The sequence below is a fragment of the Netta rufina genome, assembly GCF_964035555.1.
Source record: "Netta rufina genome assembly, chromosome: 3".
Taxonomy (NCBI): domain Eukaryota; kingdom Metazoa; phylum Chordata; class Aves; order Anseriformes; family Anatidae; genus Netta; species Netta rufina.
In genome coordinates, this window is record NC_140125.1 from 10,665,205 (window position 1) to 10,681,588 (window position 16,384).

General features: G+C 39.7%; 1 protein-coding gene across 1 annotated transcript in view; it reads left to right on the forward strand.

The window, feature by feature from the left end:
• Window positions 1-13,565, forward strand: part of JAG1 (jagged canonical Notch ligand 1) — a 35,012-nt gene extending 21,447 nt beyond the window's left edge. The window contains exons 6-26 of the mRNA XM_084283972.1: window positions 1,363-1,493; window positions 1,810-1,929; window positions 2,380-2,493; window positions 3,057-3,170; window positions 3,996-4,109; window positions 4,510-4,556; window positions 5,102-5,275; window positions 5,796-5,946; window positions 6,394-6,558; window positions 7,085-7,198; window positions 7,817-7,930; window positions 8,041-8,154; window positions 8,279-8,395; window positions 8,907-8,934; window positions 9,047-9,132; window positions 9,914-10,027; window positions 10,271-10,380; window positions 10,463-10,699; window positions 11,136-11,267; window positions 11,751-11,901; window positions 12,645-13,565. Of these exons, the coding sequence (XP_084140098.1) occupies window positions 1,363-1,493; window positions 1,810-1,929; window positions 2,380-2,493; window positions 3,057-3,170; window positions 3,996-4,109; window positions 4,510-4,556; window positions 5,102-5,275; window positions 5,796-5,946; window positions 6,394-6,558; window positions 7,085-7,198; window positions 7,817-7,930; window positions 8,041-8,154; window positions 8,279-8,395; window positions 8,907-8,934; window positions 9,047-9,132; window positions 9,914-10,027; window positions 10,271-10,380; window positions 10,463-10,699; window positions 11,136-11,267; window positions 11,751-11,901; window positions 12,645-13,102 (2,905 nt within the window). The 3' untranslated portion in view covers window positions 13,103-13,565. The remainder of the gene's footprint in view (window positions 1-1,362; window positions 1,494-1,809; window positions 1,930-2,379; window positions 2,494-3,056; window positions 3,171-3,995; window positions 4,110-4,509; window positions 4,557-5,101; window positions 5,276-5,795; window positions 5,947-6,393; window positions 6,559-7,084; window positions 7,199-7,816; window positions 7,931-8,040; window positions 8,155-8,278; window positions 8,396-8,906; window positions 8,935-9,046; window positions 9,133-9,913; window positions 10,028-10,270; window positions 10,381-10,462; window positions 10,700-11,135; window positions 11,268-11,750; window positions 11,902-12,644) is intronic.
• The last annotated feature ends 2,819 nt before the right edge of the window (window positions 13,566-16,384 follow it).

Here is a 16,384-nt window from a genome sequence, read left to right on the forward strand (position 1 = left end):
ATAAGCTAGGACTAGCTTTTTCTATACATAAGCTATTAAGAGTTTCCCATTGACCTTGAATAGGTTGCAGTTGAAATAGCTATTTAAAAAAAAAAAAAAAAGATTCATTAGGATGTAGTTTGTCACCTGAGATTTTTAGAAAGGAAGTCAAACTTGCCACTAGCTGTCTGTGATCACCCATTGGATAGATTCCTCTTGCTTTTTCCCATGAGAAGAAATTGCCTGTAAAAGAATGGTGGGGGGTATTATAAATAGAAAGCTTAGCTGACTTCTGTACAGTAGAGCTTTATTTTCATAATTTAGTGACAGCTTATTGCATAATTGCTGCAGATCAATTACTCCCAGGCCTGCTAATGCAATACAGTACCTCAGCAGACCTTTGCTTTTAATTCCCAGTTTGTTTTTCTTCTATTATAGATCAACTTTAATTTGAAGGCTCCTTTGTCTACTTTGCTAGCGAGAGCTAAGTAAAAGCCCAAATGAAGTTTCTTTTAGGGGAGCTTTACTATAAAGGAGCATATTCCTTTTAAGTGTAGAATTCAGGTAGCACGTTGATAGTGGCAATAAATGCTTGATAGTAAATTCTTCTCCAGGTATGAAATTAAAGTCTCTTAGAATTTGATGTGTTCTAGTTATTACCTGAAAAGAGGTTACTATAAATCAAGTTCTGAAATGCACTGACATATGATCTTCTTTGAACGCATGCAGAGTGCTGGTGTGTGCGTTTTCTTTAATCTCTCTCTGAGTGTTCCAGGCTGTTTTCTGGGTATGACTTCTGGTTCAGAGTAAGGTTAGGCTCTAATAGAGCAGAGAACTCCTAATGCTCTGCTGCTGCCTTGCCAAGGGCTCAGAGTTGGTGGTTATGGCTTAGCCGATCATCCCGCAAACCCAGCATGGCTGAAATGCCTGGAACCTTGTATTTATGAGGATCTCTGGAAAACTATTGTTTCCATGGACTGCTCCCCCCTCTCTCCTCCCCCCCAAATTTATAATGCACCCTGTCAAAGCCCAGAGATTGATTTGTAGTGCACACCCACCCTCTCTGCCACATTTGTATGAGGCTCCAAAAGAGTATTATTGTGCTGAATGGCCTCATGCTGATTCTCTCAGAACAGTTATTCTTTTGTCAGGAGGCCAGCTACAGAGACCTTGGCAAAACTACTAAAATGTTTGTTTACAAGAAACCATCAAACAAACCTTGAATAGCTTCTCCCCAACCTCCCCAGCCTTTCTCCAAGCTTTGGAGTTCAACAGTCCTATCTATGCAGAGCAATTCTAAGGGGTTTGTTGTATGATTTTTTTTTTTTCCCGGTTGTTTTCCTCTTCTGAATGTATTTATTTTTTTTCCTATGTTAAACGAAGGTGTCAGTATGGATGGCAAGGCCAGTACTGTGATAAGTGCATTCCACACCCAGGATGTGTCCATGGCACTTGCATTGAACCATGGCAATGCCTCTGTGAAACCAACTGGGGTGGTCAACTCTGTGACAAAGGTATGCTAATCTCATGGATAGCCAAGTGTAACACTTCAGTTTCAACACTGGCAGACTTAATGTGGAGAGAGCACATGCAGGAGCAAGGGAGGAAGCCTCCTGAAACGTGGTGGGAGGTTTTTGTCCTTTGGCTACTTAGCTGTGTGTCCTCTGCTGTTCTGGTGGTGTTAGCATATGTGCTTTGCTCTGTCATGTCCTGCTTGTGTGTGCAGACATGTTCTGTAAGGCTGCGGAGCAATAGAGCAAAGCACACAATTGCTAATGTTTCTGTTGGTTTTCAGCCATGGCTTTTTTAATGTTCCTCACCTTTTTGCAGATCTGAACTACTGTGGAACCCACCCACCCTGTTTGAATGGTGGTACCTGCAGCAACACTGGCCCCGATAAATACCAATGTTCCTGCCCTGAGGGTTACTCGGGACAGAACTGTGAAATTGGTAAGTGTTTGATGCAGCCCTTGAACTGCCACTGATAGTTCGGTCTTCCCAGCTTTTAATGGCTATGCTTGGATGTATTTTAGGAGTTTAGGGGTAAAGTCTACTTCTAATGGTAACTATGATGTCTGGGCTTGCTAAAAAGATCCAGACTTGCTTGTTCATGCTTCATCATGAACAGTCTGTATCTCTGCACATCAGCCTTCTGCTCACCAGGGAGATCATTACAAGTTCCCTAGTTTGGCTCTGATTCAGACAGGTGCAAGTCAGGGGGTTGGTGAGTTAGCACAGAGGATGACTTCCTGCTAATTGTAGTTTTTTGATTCACTGCTCACTCAGGAGGGCAGTACATCAAGGGTGGTGATGGTATATCCAGAGCAGAGGCATGTAGTGGGAGCAAGGTTGGCTTCAGGTGCTATAGTCTCTCCCATGACATACTTTATCCTGCCACAGCGGAGCATGCCTGCCTCTCTGATCCTTGCCACAACGGAGGAAGCTGCTTGGAAACGTCTACAGGATTTGAGTGTGTGTGCGCGCCTGGCTGGGCTGGACCTACTTGCACTGATAGTAAGACCTTTGAAAATTAATTTAAAAATGTGCTAGCTTGTCTGTTGAGATCTGTCTCTCTAATTCCCAGTAAACATACAGGGCAGCCTACTGAACCGTTCCTAGCTTTAGCATCAGTTCTTAGCAGCCATTTCATATCATGGTAGACCCTCTTCTGCATGTACTGAGGTTTTTGTTAAATGTGGGGGGAAAGAATGGTCAATGGCTTCAGGAGAGAAGCAGAACATAAAATTTGGGTAGTGTTCTGGCAAGTTGTTAAAATACTATTTTTGAGAGACTGCTTTGTATCAAAATCTGACGTCCACTTCCAAAAGGCCAGGGGTGTTAAGTTTCTTCCATTGTACTTTGAACTCCCCTGTCATACTATTACTTTTATTTCTTTTTTTTTTTTTTTTTTTAAAGGAGTTTTTTGCCAAAATTGGAGTAGACCTAGAAATTCTGTGCAGAAGTCCTGTTGTCTGTCTTGTCCTCAGGACAAATCCTAGTAGCAGCAACCATTTATCATTTACTGACATTTGCCTGTTTGGTAACAGAGCTAAGCTTCTCCTTGTTCTGCATTACAGATATTGATGATTGTTCTCCAAACCCCTGTGGTCATGGAGGAACTTGTCAAGATCTAGTTGATGGATTTAAGTGTATTTGCCCACCTCAGTGGACTGGCAAAACATGCCAACTAGGTAAGAACTCCTTTTTTCTTCATCCTGTGTTGCTCCAGGTGCTGGCGGGAGTGGTGGGGAAATGCAGGAAGGTTCATTGTCCAGCAGGCAAGGGTACTCATGCACTTTATTTCAGGCGTGTTTATAGTTCCGAAGCCTAAGAAATGTAGAAAAACTAAACTTCAATGTTTGCAGGACCAGGGCCTAGAACAGTCTCAAAGCACAGAGTGGCTTCTTCCTGTTAAAGTTCTTTTTGGTGCATGCTGAAAGAAATAGTTAACTAAGCCTAACAGAAATACTTGAAATCATAAATGTATTGAAGTGGGGAGGGTGTATGCGTGTGCCTTCCAGTCCCACCCCCACATGTACTTCTTTCTTCAGCCTGTGAGAAAGTTGCTGTATCTCTTCAGCCATGTCAACTCCTCCAGGCCAAGGAGTTCACAGCTGGGTTCCAAAATGTGGATGATCTCACGAAGAATGAGCTGTCCGCATTCTTTACACAACACGCTAATCCCAATGACCAGGCTGCAGCACTCCTCCTTCAAAATGCTGGACTGAGATGTGTGTGTGTGGGGGGGGGAAGTTGCTCTTAATGAGTGGCTGGGTAATTATCAAATAATTAGCGTAGCCTGTATGTTCTAATTGCAGAGAAATTGAAAGAGACTTCAGAGGCTGATGTGTGATTGACTTTTGTTCGTTCAAGTCACGCTAATCCGAGCTGTATATTGCAAGTTCTTTTTAGATCTGAATGAACTGCTGATTATTGCTGTGAAAACAGACTGTAGACTTTTTTCTTCTCCTCCTACGCTACAAGCCCTGCATTTGGCCATTCACATTGTTTTTCAGATGCGAATGAATGTGAGGGCAAACCCTGTGTCAATGCCAACTCCTGCAGGAACCTGATTGGCAGCTACTATTGTGACTGCATTACTGGCTGGTCTGGCCACAACTGTGATATAAGTAAGTGTCTATATCCTCGGGTTTCTTACAGGTTAATTGTGTGTATACGTATATACCCCACTGAGTTCTAAGCTCACATTTAAACATCAGGCAGAGTCCCAGCAGTTGATGTTTTTAGAAAGGGAGTAGTTGGTGTGGAATGAAAATACACAATTTTATCAAACTCATTAGTCCATAACATAGCTATATTCCGATAAAGCAAGTAAAACAATGATGTGAAGTTTCACTACTTCTAGTAAAAGAATTGGGAAAGGTTCCCACCCATTATAATAACCTTATCTCAAGGAAGGCATGCAGGAAACTTGACAAAAGGTTTATCTAGCTGCAGTTTTAAAGAAACTTGAACTCTATCTACTGTAAATAATTTTTTTGCTTTCTAACTACGCTAATTTTATTGCAGATATTAATGATTGTCGTGGACAATGTCAGAATGGAGGATCCTGTCGGGTAAGCCATTCTTGTTTTATTTTGGCTTGCTGGAGACTTGCAGCAGTAACAAAAATATTTGAGTCTCAACACAAGCAGTGTGGAAAATAGCAATTAGCTGGTATAAATTGTAATTTCTTTGCTTTAAGGGGAGAGGTTATGGCACGTTGGGGCATGTAGGGCTATGTGTAGAATAGCAAAGGCAGAAAATATAACTGCAATAAAGTACTCATTTTCACTCCCAGTGTCACCAGTGAATGGGCTTCTTGTACAAACTATCTGTTGTAAATATAGATATTCTGCTTTAAGAAGTAGATTATCATGTCCTACTCAGAATTCTGACAGTAAGCCATTACTGGCTGGTGTACGTGTATAGATGTATATTTTTTTCTGCAACCCACTCCCCCTAAATATTCCTGCTTTGTTTTAATTTGAGCTAGTTTCTTATGTTGGCATTAGACATTGTAGGAGCATGTTTTTGGACATTTTTTTTTCTCCTCTCTAATGAGAATATGTAAGGAAAGAGGAAAAAAACCTTAACTTTAAACTTTCTTGTTTCTTCCCAGGACTTGGTTAATGGTTATCGGTGCATCTGTTCACCTGGCTATGCAGGAGATCACTGTGAGAAAGACATCAATGAATGTGCGAGTAACCCTTGCATGAATGGGGGTCACTGCCAGGATGAAATCAATGGATTCCAGTGTCTGTGTCCTGCTGGTTTCTCAGGAAACCTCTGTCAGGTAAGAAGCATGGGTGAAAAGCAGGCCCTCAGCCAGTGGTGTTTCTACCAGCACTTTGGATCTGTAGACTGAATACCTTGCATCCAGTGAACCATAATATAAGTTGTGCTTGATATCATTGTCAGTCTGCCAAGAAAGTGACTGATTAGTATATATTGGGGGGTGGGGGAGAAACCAACAGAAAATTCTCATGGGCTGCTGAAGATTCTTTTTCTGTTGAACAGACTGCAAGTGTTTGCATGTCGGGTTTTGTTGCATGCTAACTATTAACTTTCAGGGGCTGTTTAATATCAAGACTGCTGTCTGTTGAAATAGTTGCAAGTCTAACTAAACTCTGTGCGTTATGAACAAGTCATTGAGGCAGTAGATAAAAAGGTCAGATTCCACAATGTCTGCTTGTCGTAGTGAGGGAAAGCTATGATAAAACTTCTGTCTCACTCAGCCTTTCCCCTTTCTTACCCCCCTTTTTTTTTTTTTTTTCCATTTTTATTTCCCTTTCCTATTTCTGCACTGCTTACAGCTGGACATAGATTATTGTGAGCCAAATCCTTGCCAGAACGGCGCCCAGTGCTTCAATCTTGCTATGGACTATTTCTGTAACTGCCCTGAAGACTATGAAGGCAAAAACTGCTCCCACCTGAAAGATCACTGCCGCACAACTCCTTGTGAAGGTTTGTGTTACCTTGCAGGTGAATGGGAATGACAGACAACAGTTTCTGCCTGTCCCCTGGCCAAAGCTGTAGCGCAGCTGCAGTAGGGGAATGAGTGGAGCAGATTTTGTATAGAGAGTCTGAATTTTGCCCTGTGTTTTATGCCTCTATTTGTGTGAAAAGATGAGTACTATTTGTAAATAGCAGCTCTTTAAAATATATGTAAAGCATAGGCTTTAAATAGGCCACTTTACTGTATATATTCTTGGCTGTGGAAGTGGTCCAGCTAACTTTGGATAAGACGCTGATTATTTTATGAACAAATACTTGGTGTTGTGTTTTTACCGTAAAGCTGTAGGCATATGCCTGTCTTTTAAACTTCCATCACTGGAAATAAAGATGTTGCTATTAATTTAAGCAATCGGATAGAATGGGCAATCCTCGCTCAGGTCTCTGTTTTTTCTACAGTAATTGACAGCTGTACAGTGGCAGTAGCTTCTAACAGCACACCGGAAGGAGTTCGTTATATTTCTTCAAATGTCTGTGGTCCTCATGGAAAATGCAAGAGCCAAGCAGGTGGAAAATTTACATGTGAATGCAACAAAGGATTCACTGGCACCTACTGTCATGAGAGTAAGAGCTAAAAAGACGTTTTATTTTCCTGTACTGTTCTTGGAAAACTATTCCATCCTTTCCTCCCAGATTGCTTAAAGGTTTTCTTCTTCTAACACACTGAACCTTGGAACTGTGTTAAGTTTTCATATCCTGGTTGGGCGAGGCAGATCGGAATTTGCTAGGCCTTGGGGAAAGTTCACGCTAATGAACCTTCTGGCCTTGAATTGTATATTTTTAAAAACCTTATGTATACAAGGTCTGAGGTATCTAATAGTGGGGTTTAACAAGGATCTTAAGGACTCCTGCTTTCTTACTTTTACTTTTTAATAGCAAATTGCTGAGTGGTGGGCTCACTGTTTCATCCCTGAATTGTTTTTGATTTTTTTTTCTTATTAACTTTTATCTTGCTTACCCCTCCTCTCAAAAGGAGAAGTGGGAGTAGCAGCAAATAATCTTCAATGAGAAGATAATTTCCAGTAGCTATACTCCCAGTTTGATGTGTGTTGTTTCTTTCTCTTTTCTCGTTTCCTCCAAACTGTTGCAGATATTAATGACTGTGAGAGCAACCCCTGTAAAAATGGTGGCACTTGTATTGATGGCATCAACTCCTACAAATGTATTTGTAGTGATGGATGGGAAGGAACGTATTGTGAAACAAGTAAGTTAACCATTCTTTGCAATAAGAACTCTTAGAGATGTATCAGCAAAGAATGGCCCATACTGTCTTTTAGACAATAGCAAACAATGAACTTTCCTACAAAGGCTGCAGAGGACAGTGTCATCTTTTTCCCACTGAGTCACATGTTTTTGAATGAGAACTAAACCCAAACTACCACAACACCCTCAGAGCAGAACCTGGCTCTCCTACCATTCAATTTTTTTGCTGTACCCTTAACTTCCTGTAAGAAACCCTTAGTGTAGAATATACTGTTCTAGGAAGGGCATATCTATATGTCACGTTTGTGTTTCCTAGTCTTGAGGATGGAAGGGGAGTAAGCACTCAACTCCTATCCTCTGACTGATAGGATAGTTTACATAATAGACCTTTTCACTTCTTGTTTACTAAAACAAAATGAAAAAAAAAATGGAGGAACAAGGTGAAATGTTCCTCGTGTCTATGACAGTGCTTAAAGCTTTAATATACTGACCTAAGTGTTTAATCCACGACTGAAACTCAAGCCAAAGTTAGGGATAGAACAGGCACCTTTCAGGCATTAAGTGTTTGTCAATTCTGTAAACACTGCTTAGCTTGTTTTTTTCTCCTTAATATATCTAGATATTAATGACTGCAGTAAAAACCCTTGCCACAATGGAGGAACTTGCCGAGACTTGGTCAATGATTTCTTCTGTGAATGTAAAAATGGGTGGAAAGGAAAAACGTGCCACTCCCGTAAGTTCAGCACTTCCACAACATAACAGGCGTGCTCAGTTACAATGCAGCAAGTTTAAGCATTGTATTAAGAAAGCACAGGTATTAAGGATAGTTTGGGTTTTTCGTAGGTGACAGCCAGTGCGATGAAGCAACGTGCAATAATGGAGGAACATGTTATGATGAGGGGGACACTTTCAAGTGCATGTGTCCTGCAGGATGGGAAGGAGCCACTTGTAATATAGGTAAATAGCCTGCATAATCACCAGGAAGCAGATGCAGCACTGAATCTGTGACCTCAGTTTTTCCTCTTGGCTCAGATTTGAGGGCTTTCTAACAACTTAATGGCAAATCTCACTTCTGTTACAGCGAGGAACAGCAGCTGCCTGCCAAACCCCTGCCATAATGGAGGTACCTGTGTAGTCAGTGGAGATTCTTTCACTTGTGTCTGCAAGGAGGGCTGGGAAGGACCCACATGTACTCAGAGTAAGTCATCTCTGCTTGAACTTTTCCAGAGTGTTGCATGATGAGAACATTAGCTCATCCTGTCGCTCTTGGAGCCGAGATTGAAAACAGAAGGGCAAGCTTGTTTGATGTAGGCTTTAGCATCACCTGAATCTTTGTTTTTAATGACTTTATGTGATAGAGCCTTGACCTGGGCATGAGAAAGTTGCAAATGAGTTAAGTGGAGACAGATGTTGTCTTGTTTTCTCCCTGCATTCTTTTTCTACCAGCAGCTCAGTCTGCTTCCACTTTTTTTTCCACTGTTAGATTCTTTTACAACGATCTCTTCCTGTGTACATGTGTTCCACAATGTAGTTAACAAATTTTGTGGTGGAAGCCTGGAATCAATTTAGTGGAGAATTTCAGCATATTTTTGTTAAAGTTGAGCTACATGTAACTTGGGCATTAGGGGAAGTTCAGTCATTCTTTACCGACAGTAGAGCTGTATTAGCCAAAGTCTGCATGTTTAACGTTGTTTATCTTCACTTTGCAGACACAAATGACTGCAGTCCTCATCCTTGGTAAGTTTAATATGTTTGTCTTTCACCTTTTGCTTTTTTTTGTTGTCTGAAAGTTCTAGATTCTATTTGCTTGTAGTGTTTTTTTAATGCACATAATTACTCTTCTTTATAGTTACAATAGTGGCACTTGTGTGGATGGAGACAACTGGTACCGCTGTGAGTGCGCCCCAGGCTTTGCAGGTCCCGACTGCAGGATCAGTAAGTCTTTCAGTGACTCTCTACGTTGATTTTTCTGTTGCTTAAATCTTGTTGCAAGACAATCAACTTAACTGAGTTAAGTGGTAGATCAGATTTATGATAGATGTCCTATGTCTTCCATACTTACATCCAGATCAGTAGAGGACGTAGGGAAGGGCAGGAATTACACTGAAAATGAAAGAAACGTTGAATTCCATTCAGTTGAAGCCTTCTGGTGGGCAAAATGCCCTTCAAGATGGTCGTCCCAGTTAGAATATGTTTGTGTTTGACATGAAAGTGTGCTAGCCAAAAACCTTGTCAATTAATAATCTACCTACAAGCCCTGAGGTGATGTATGTACTTCCCTGTAATTTAATAATAATTACAGGTAGGAGGACACTAATACTATTCTTTTTTTAAGTAACAGCCATGGAAATAGAAGTTCAGTAGTAGCAATACAACTGGTAGGGGTTTATCACTGCTGTCAGTTGAAGAATTGCGTAGGTGGACAAAACTGGATTCTGCCAAAGGAGAGAATCCATCTTTGTGTGAGAAGGAATGTGTCCTCGCCCTTAAAGCTTAAATAGCTGTAGGGGTCAGGTTTTGATTTTTGTTAGTGCCATGCAGCAAAAACTTCAAAGAACTTGCTGCAAGATGTTGCTGCTAAGAATCTGTCCCTGGGTAGACACTAGAAAGTAAACATAAGAGGGATTTGCCTACTGGAGCTTTAAGTTTTTTTCTGTTGAAATAAAAGTATATTATAGAGTAACTCCTTTTTTTCCCCTTTTTCTTCCCATTATAGATATCAATGAATGCCAGTCTTCACCCTGTGCCTTTGGGGCTACTTGCATAGATGAAATTAACGGTTACCGTTGCATTTGCCCACCAGGTCGCAGTGGTCCAGGATGCCAAGAAGGTATTTCAGATGTCATAGCTGGTTATATTGCTTGTAGCAAGACGTGTATAATTAATTGCATGTGAACGGTTTTGTGGTTGTATGGGGGGTGGGAGGAGTGCTAGGTTATTGTTGGTTAAAAGCAAATATCATGTTCATTGATGAAGCAAGCTTATCACTGGGCTTAAAGGAACTTATATAGAGGGTTTTTTCCACTTTTTTTTTTTTCCTCAAGCTTTTTAATTCTATTAAATATGTCTTCAGTTACAGGAAGGCCTTGCATTACCACTGTCCGAGTAATGCCAGATGGGGCTAAGTGGGATGATGACTGTAATACCTGTCAGTGCTTGAATGGAAAAGTCACCTGTTCTAAGGTACAACTATGCTGTGTTTTGGGTTATACGGTCTTAATTCTGTAACCAATGGTTACTTATATCAGTATGTATTCCCTTCTAGGTTTGGTGTGGTCCTCGACCTTGTGTAATACATGCCAAAGGTCATAACGAATGCCCATCTGGACACGCTTGTGTTCCTGTTAAAGAAGACCACTGTTTCACTCATCCTTGTGCTGCGGTGGGTGAATGCTGGCCTTCTAATCAACAACCTGTGAAGACTAAATGCAATCCTGATTCTTACTACCAGGACAACTGTGCCAACATCACCTTTACCTTTAATAAGGAAATGATGGCACCAGTAAGTAGCCAAACATAACTCTGTATGCTGTGGCCCACAAATGCTTGTTTCCCTAGCGTGGAACAACTTACTTGACTGCTAAAAATACAGTAAAAGCTGATGCTCCTTCATTAAAAAAGAAAACATAAGTTATAGAAGGCTTAATAAAAATTTCTACCCTAAACGTTTTTGTGTCCAGAGAAGAATAAAAGCTGGTTTGGAGGGAATTTTACACCCTCACCCCCTTCCCTTGAACTGTTACTTTAGGGCAAACTCTCTTCAGCTTTGATGTAAGCCAGTATATCTTATTTTTTTAATATGTATAATAAAATGCATACATCATTGTATATATTTAGGTATAGATGTAAATGATTTTGTAGGCGTTCATGTGCATGTATACTTTAAAAAAAAAAACAACAAAAAACAAAAAAAAAACACAACACTTTGTCTCCTCCAGGGCCTTACCACAGAACACATTTGCAGTGAATTGAGGAATCTGAATATTCTGAAGAATGTTTCTGTTGAATATTCTATCTATATTACCTGTGAGCCTTCACACTTGGCAAACAACGAAATACATGTTGCTATTGTAAGTATTCCTGGAATATGTTTAAATGCCTTAGTAGTTAATTGCTTGTATATAAGTATAACATGTGGATTTCATAAAAGTTGTAATTCCTGGCTTTGTCAGTATTTCTGAATTCCTGGCTTTGTCAGTACTTCTGTTCAGTTTCTATCCCAGTTCTCTTTTAAGAACAGGGAAGAAATCCTGATTACATGTGCATACCCGAAAGCTACCCTCTGTTAGCAACTGTAATGGGGGACTAAAACACTTCCCAATATGCTCTCTTGAGCACTGCTTTTTGTTTTGTTTGTTTTAAGGATGAGGACAGAAATTTTGCAATATGAGTTTCTGCCTGTGGCTGAGATTTTTGTTTTGTTTCTGTTTTTGGTAGTTGTTTCAAGTGTGAAAAGTACTGAGAGGCTTAACTGATTGTGAAAGTTTATAAATAGCAGATTACCCACACATCTGATTTGGCATTTGGTGTTAATTGTATGACTTCTTATTTAGGCTGCTGAAGATATAGGTGAAGATGAAAACCCAATCAAAGAAATCACAGATAAGATTATTGACCTTGTCAGTAAGCGCGATGGAAACAACACGCTAATTGCTGCAGTCGCAGAAGTCAGGGTACAACGGCGACCAGTTAAAAACAAAACAGGTAAGCTTCCCCCATCTCCAAGAACTCATGCTCTTCATGACTAGAATAGCCTTTCAAAGCAGGTGAAGCTTTTCTTACTTTTGAGATCTGTAGGAACTCTGAGTTTCTCTGCCTGCTGGCCCTGTTAAGTGGGAACAACAGGGAGTATTTGCACCAGGATCTTACTACTTTAAATAACATTAAAAAAAAAAAAAGTGTTCTGTGAATGCTCTAGAACAGTGGCTTAACCCCTTAATAAAAGGCCTACAGCCCTCTCCATGGAGAAACAAGAAGAAAGGAACTGAAGTCTAGCTGGTTCTGAAAGTTCCCACGTATTGACCCGGTGATGACACTGTCCAGATGGATGCTTTTGACCTTGACATTTAATTCATCACAACTAGTTCCCCTGTAGCACCAGGCAGGCAAAGGTATCTTATGGCCAGCCACAAATGGAGAAATGACTTCAGTGGGAGCATAGCCCCCAGGCCAGGAGAGCCAGGGCAGGACAGTGCAGCAGTGCCTGCAATGACTGGTTCTGCGGCGAGGGGAGGACTTTTTCCATTGAGGGCTGTCAGTCACTACTCAGAATACTAAACTCCCTTTAAACACCCTGTATTCTAAAAAAGCTGAGATTATCCTTACATTACTGTCTGGACCCCAATGTATAAATAAGGCTTAAGAACTGAGATTTCTCTTCTTTGTGAAAAGCCTTGACTGGAACACGTTGTTTGCAGCAGGGTTAACTGGTCTCATATCTCTTCCAGATTTCTTGGTGCCATTACTGAGCTCAGTCTTAACAGTAGCCTGGATCTGTTGCCTGGTAACTGTTTTTTATTGGTGTATTCGAAAACGCAGAAAGCAGAGCAGCCATACTCACACAGCATCTGATGACAACACTACCAACAACGTAAGGGAGCAGCTGAACCAGATAAAAAACCCCATCGAGAAACACGGAGCAAATACTGTCCCAATTAAAGACTATGAAAACAAAAACTCTAAAATCGCCAAAATAAGGACGCACAATTCAGAAGTGGAGGAAGATGACATGGACAAACACCAGCAGAAGGCCCGATTTGCCAAGCAGCCAGCATACACTTTGGTAGACAGAGATGAAAAGCCACCCAACAGCACACCTACAAAACACCCAAACTGGACAAATAAACAAGACAACAGAGACTTGGAAAGTGCACAAAGTTTAAATAGAATGGAGTACATTGTATAGCAGACAGTTGGGTGCTGCCATGCAGGGCCTTTAAATATCATTATAAAGGCACTCAAGAGCTTGTAGTTCTTAAACTGTTGTGTAATATTTGAGTCTAAGGCTATTATTTACTTAGAATCCCTGTGTTAATTTAAGTTTTGACAAGCTGGCTTACACTGGCAATGATAGTTGCTGTGGTTGGCTGGAATACCAAGTGCTGCATTTCACATCTATGCAAAACTAGTCAAAAGTGCCCTAATGTAAATTCAGCTGTAGCTGATACATCATGGAAATGTTTCATAAGGTATTACATAGCCTTATTACTCTTCTTTAGTGTTAATTTTTTTTTTCTGCCAGATGTCCCAATTTATACAGTTTCTTTAGAATAATACATTTTATTTATATTTATTGAATCTGAGTTTTTTGTATATTGGTTTTATGGTGACGTACAACTAGTTCTGTATTTGAAAGTGCCTTTGCAGCTCGGAACCACAGCAACTATCAAAAATAAGTTTATTATTTATTTTTTTATTGTATTTTTGTTGGGGGTGGGGTGGGGGGAACTTGTCAGCAGTTGCTGGTAAATGAAGAATTTAAAGAGGAAAATGTGTCAAAAATAGAAGTTTGTATAGATATGTAAATAATTCTTTTTTTATTAATCACTGTGTATATTTGATTTATTAACTTAATAATCAAGAGCCTTAAAATATCATTCCTTTTTATTTATATGTATGTGTTTAGAGTTGAAGGTTTTTGATAGCATTGTAAGCTCGTGGCTTCTTTATTTTGAATTTATTTTCTTGTTACATGTTGCCTATATGCCAAAACTAAGGTGTTCTAAAATAGTTTATTTTTAATAGGATGGGCTTTCATGCCTTGATGCTGGTTTTTGTACAATGTCAAACGTTTGAAACACCTTCCATAGTATCACTTTAAGACTATTTGTAATTACTGACTGAGGCAGTTTAGATAATTAGACTAGAAAAAAATTTTTTGCTGCTTTAGACTTGAAAACGAGTGACAGGCAGATAATCTGCTAAGAAGCAGTTTAAGGGAACAAAACTGAGCTATTACTTTATGTAGATGAAATGTGAGTGGTTGCATGTAATTAAAATATCAAATTAGCGTGTGAAGTTGGAAACACAGCAATCTTATTTTGTAAATTCTGATTATTTTTTTCACCATGAATATGTAATACTGAACCACTTGTAGATTTGACTTTTTTTGTAATCTACTGCATTTAGGGAGTATTCTAATAAGCTAGTTGTTGAATACTTGAACAGTAGAATGTCCAGTAAGATCACTGTGTAGGTTTGCCATAGATTACACTGCCCGCCTTAACAAGTGAGGAAATCAAAGTGCTATTACAATGTTTAAGATCAAAAAGGCTTATAAACATAGTAATCTCAGTGGTTAACCACTGAGATCATGAAGATACCTTGTATTGTGATATTAGTGTTATATGAAAATGCATCTTTGATGTGTTGTTCCTGGCAATAAATCTTGAAAAGTAATATTTATTAAATTTTTTGTATGAAAACATAAATCAGCGTGGAGATTATTGAGCTTTGGAGGCACTCCCAACTAGTCAGTTGGGCAAAAACAGTGGCAAGTGTTGGTCCGCACTTCTAAGACTTGCCACTGGTTTTGGTGAAGTCAGGTTTCTTGCTAGATGACTGTGTTTCTGGCTGGCCTAAAATCAAATTGAAGGAGTTTGAAAGCAACCTGTCCCTTGTTCTCAATGTCTTTTGCCTAACGTACATCCATGTACTTTTGAGACAGTGATGATGCGACTGGAATTGTGCAACTATTTATTTGGCATGGGCCAATGAGCTACCACCAGATAGTAACCAAATCTAAGTAGCTAGGCAAGGTACAAACTGCTGACCTGGATGGGAAAGGATCCATAGATTATGATGATTCCTAGTGGGCAAAAAGTGCTTTGTGAAGCATAAACTAAACTCTTAAAATATTCTGAAATGGCTTAATGTTTAACTAATGCAGTCCCTCCCAGTTTAGAGGGACTGGGTGTGGAAGTATGGGCCAGCTGTATGATAGCCTGCTCTTTATTTTAGCGTGCTTTCCTGATGAAGCTGCAACTTTGCTTTGTTAAAGCTGAAGGAAAAAATTAACAGTATGTAACAAGCTTAGCTGGAAAATAATATAAAACAGAGTTGGGTTCCTCCTTGTATTTAAACCACTCTACTGCAAGCCGCAGGCCTTTTCTTCCGCATTTGTTTGTAGTAAATAGATACTATAAGATTGCTGTAATATGAACACTTGAAAATAATCTGAGTGCAAGACATATTGTTCTGTACTGTTCTTACAGCCATCTTAAAGAAAATGGTTAAAAATCTCTTTAGTGTTATTTTTTATTTCAAGCCCACTTTAAAATGAGATTTCTAACTTGTTGCCACACTACCTTGAAAGGGGTACCGCTCTTATTCTTCACAATTGCATGCCACATAACTTTAGCGGAGAATCATTAGTTTACTGCTTGCTGAACAGGAAGTCAACAAGATTAGCTTCATCTGACCACTTCAATAATACCTAATCAAACAAATCCCACAAGTATTTTTGCTCTTTGTTCCCAGACTTCTACAATCTGTAATAAAACAAACAAGTTGTGTCTAAAAAAGCCACTTACAGATAATGGAGTCTTCCAGCCAGCTTTGAAGCACGAAGTGAGGCTATTAACTGAACAGATTTCTGTGCTAGAGTGCTGAATTAGCCATCTTCCTGTACAAGCCCACTGTTCACAAAGATGGTGCTTTCAATGATGCAGAAACCAACTACTGCTTCTGAATAACTGAAACATTTACACCTGAAGTTGTAGTAATAAACCCTTCTCTTAGGCAAAAGAAGAAAACAACAACTAGGAATTCTGCTAGTCTCAGGGAATATGTTTGTGCCAAGTTACTTGAAAACATGCAGAGTCAAATCCTAATTAGACTTAATCAGCTAATACAGTGAAAAAGCTGTTCAGATCTCCAAAGACTCTGTACAGAGCAAAAGCCGGGTTCATCAAATTCCAAAATCTTTTTAAAATTGTGAACACAGTATTAATTAATTTATTTCCAGCCCTTCCAGGGCAACGAGCCACCATGCTGACCATGCAAAAGTTTTGTTACTGCCCTGTTTATCCATACACAACCTATTTTTCCTATATCACTAATGTCATCGCTATACCATAGCTATAAAACTAGAGCAGTACAAGTTGTACAGGGAGAGGGAAGAGTGAGGGAATTCTATTAGACTTGTATAAAGAAAAATATTTTAAAATTATATCCTCGCATCTCAGTG